The sequence below is a fragment of the Culex pipiens genome, chromosome 2, assembly GCF_016801865.2.
Source record: "Culex pipiens pallens isolate TS chromosome 2, TS_CPP_V2, whole genome shotgun sequence".
In the NCBI taxonomy this organism is placed as follows: domain Eukaryota; kingdom Metazoa; phylum Arthropoda; class Insecta; order Diptera; family Culicidae; genus Culex; species Culex pipiens.
Genome location: NC_068938.1, coordinates 171169138 through 171170781, shown reverse-complemented (window position 1 = coordinate 171170781; position 1644 = coordinate 171169138). Strand labels below are relative to the sequence as shown.

The 1644-nt window shown below is 53.2% G+C and overlaps 1 protein-coding gene across 1 annotated transcript in view; it reads right to left on the bottom strand.

Annotated features, from left to right (window-relative positions):
* Window positions 1-511: 511 nt before the first annotated feature.
* Window positions 512-1644, bottom strand: part of LOC120431539 (uncharacterized) — a 264144-nt gene continuing 263011 nt past the window's right edge. Inside the window, exon 3 of the mRNA XM_052707977.1 lies at window positions 512-1546. Within this exon, the coding sequence (XP_052563937.1) occupies window positions 673-1546 (874 nt within the window). The 3' untranslated portion in view covers window positions 512-672. The remainder of the gene's footprint in view (window positions 1547-1644) is intronic.

The window sequence follows — 1644 nt, the reverse complement described above, 5'->3', positions numbered from 1 at the left end:
CCACCACAATTCACGCACTTGTCTTTCCGTGAAAGACTGCACTTTTGTGAGTTTAACGACATTTTACGCACCGGGTGGGGGATTGCCAAGGGATTGCAGTTTCTGGAGCCGTGTACGAATTTTTGACAGCGGTGGCATTGGGCTCGGTCAGATTATTCGTGTAGAATCACCAGGTCTCAAAGCAGCAGCGCAGTGCTTAAATCCGCCGTAGGTCGTGGATTTTGACGGACTCACCATTGAAGTACACCTACGAAAGGACCTTTATCTCCCGATGATTTGCTTAACACTCTCCATGACGGAGATAGGACGGTTTGGATATCCCTGAAGGACGATCTTTACTGGAATCTTCTCTGCAGATTTAAAATCTTGAGGTTTCGCAACTTCAACTTCTTCACCACCTTATCGAAATTCAATTAGTTCAGTGTAATCACGCCAGTACATCAACAACGTCCGCCAAAGATTTCTCAAGGGATTGTGATACATCACCCTCTGAAGCAAAACCCTCAAAATGTTCACCTAGTTTAAAATTGTATTCATAATACAGCAGTGTGAAGTCGCCCATAAACAGAAGAAGCTTACCTGAATTTCTAAAGTGTCCCCTTGTCAGAGGCGAAAGTAATGGAATATTCTCGTAAATTAGTTTAGTACATACAATTTAAATATGTAGCGTTTCTACTTCCTCGCGTTCGCCGCACTCATCATCCGGTGCAGCTTCATGTGCCGATCGAGGACATCCTCCTTCTCAAACACCTTGCCACACACGTTGCACGTGAACGCCGCACTCTTGCTCGTCTGGTTCGAGCTTTCATCGTCTTCCTCTTCGCTTTCGTCATCATCATCGTCGTCGTCGTCCGATCCCAACTCAATGACGTCTTCGTTGCCCAATCCCAGCAGCGGATCGGCATTGTCCTCCTGCATGGCCACCGGTCGAGCCGATTGTTCGTCCTCCAGCGGATTACCACCGCCGCCTCCCCCCTTCAGAATCGACTCCGGCTTGACGATGATAAAGTCGCCGTTGATGTTCCCACCGACGGAAACCTGGCCATCGCCACCCGGCTGCTGCTGCTTCCCTCTGGCCGGACACTGGTGCTCGACGAGGTGGCGCGCGTTCGGGAACAGCCGCGGACAGGAGCCGCACTTGACGACCTCGCGATCGCAGTGCACGTACTGCCGGTGCAGCATCAGCGTTTGGCGCCGCCGCAGCACCTTCCCGCACAGGTGGCACTTGTTGACGAGGCCACTCTTGTTGTCCGAGTAGTGGTCCGCGTGCTGGTCAAAGTGGCGCTCGAGCGCGCGGAAGCTGTCGCACGTTTCGCCACACTCGCTGCACTCGGTCAGCTGGACGACGGAATGGGTTCGCAGGTGGACGTCCAGCGTGGCGCGGATCTTGAAGGCGGCCTCGCAGAAACCGCACTTGTGAAAGGGGGCTTGCGCTGGCGACGGTTGGTTGTGGGGAGTGCTTGTGGCGCTGGCTGGCGGCGTGGAAATCATGGTGCTGTTGGCGCCTGAGTAGCCTCCGGGAGAGTTGAACGGCTCGGAGGGGTTGCTGGAGGGAAGCGGAGAGGAAAGTTTGAGATTATTGTAACTCCAAGATCGGTATTCTAGATCACTCTGGAGGAGCCATTACTAAATAGACTTTGTGGA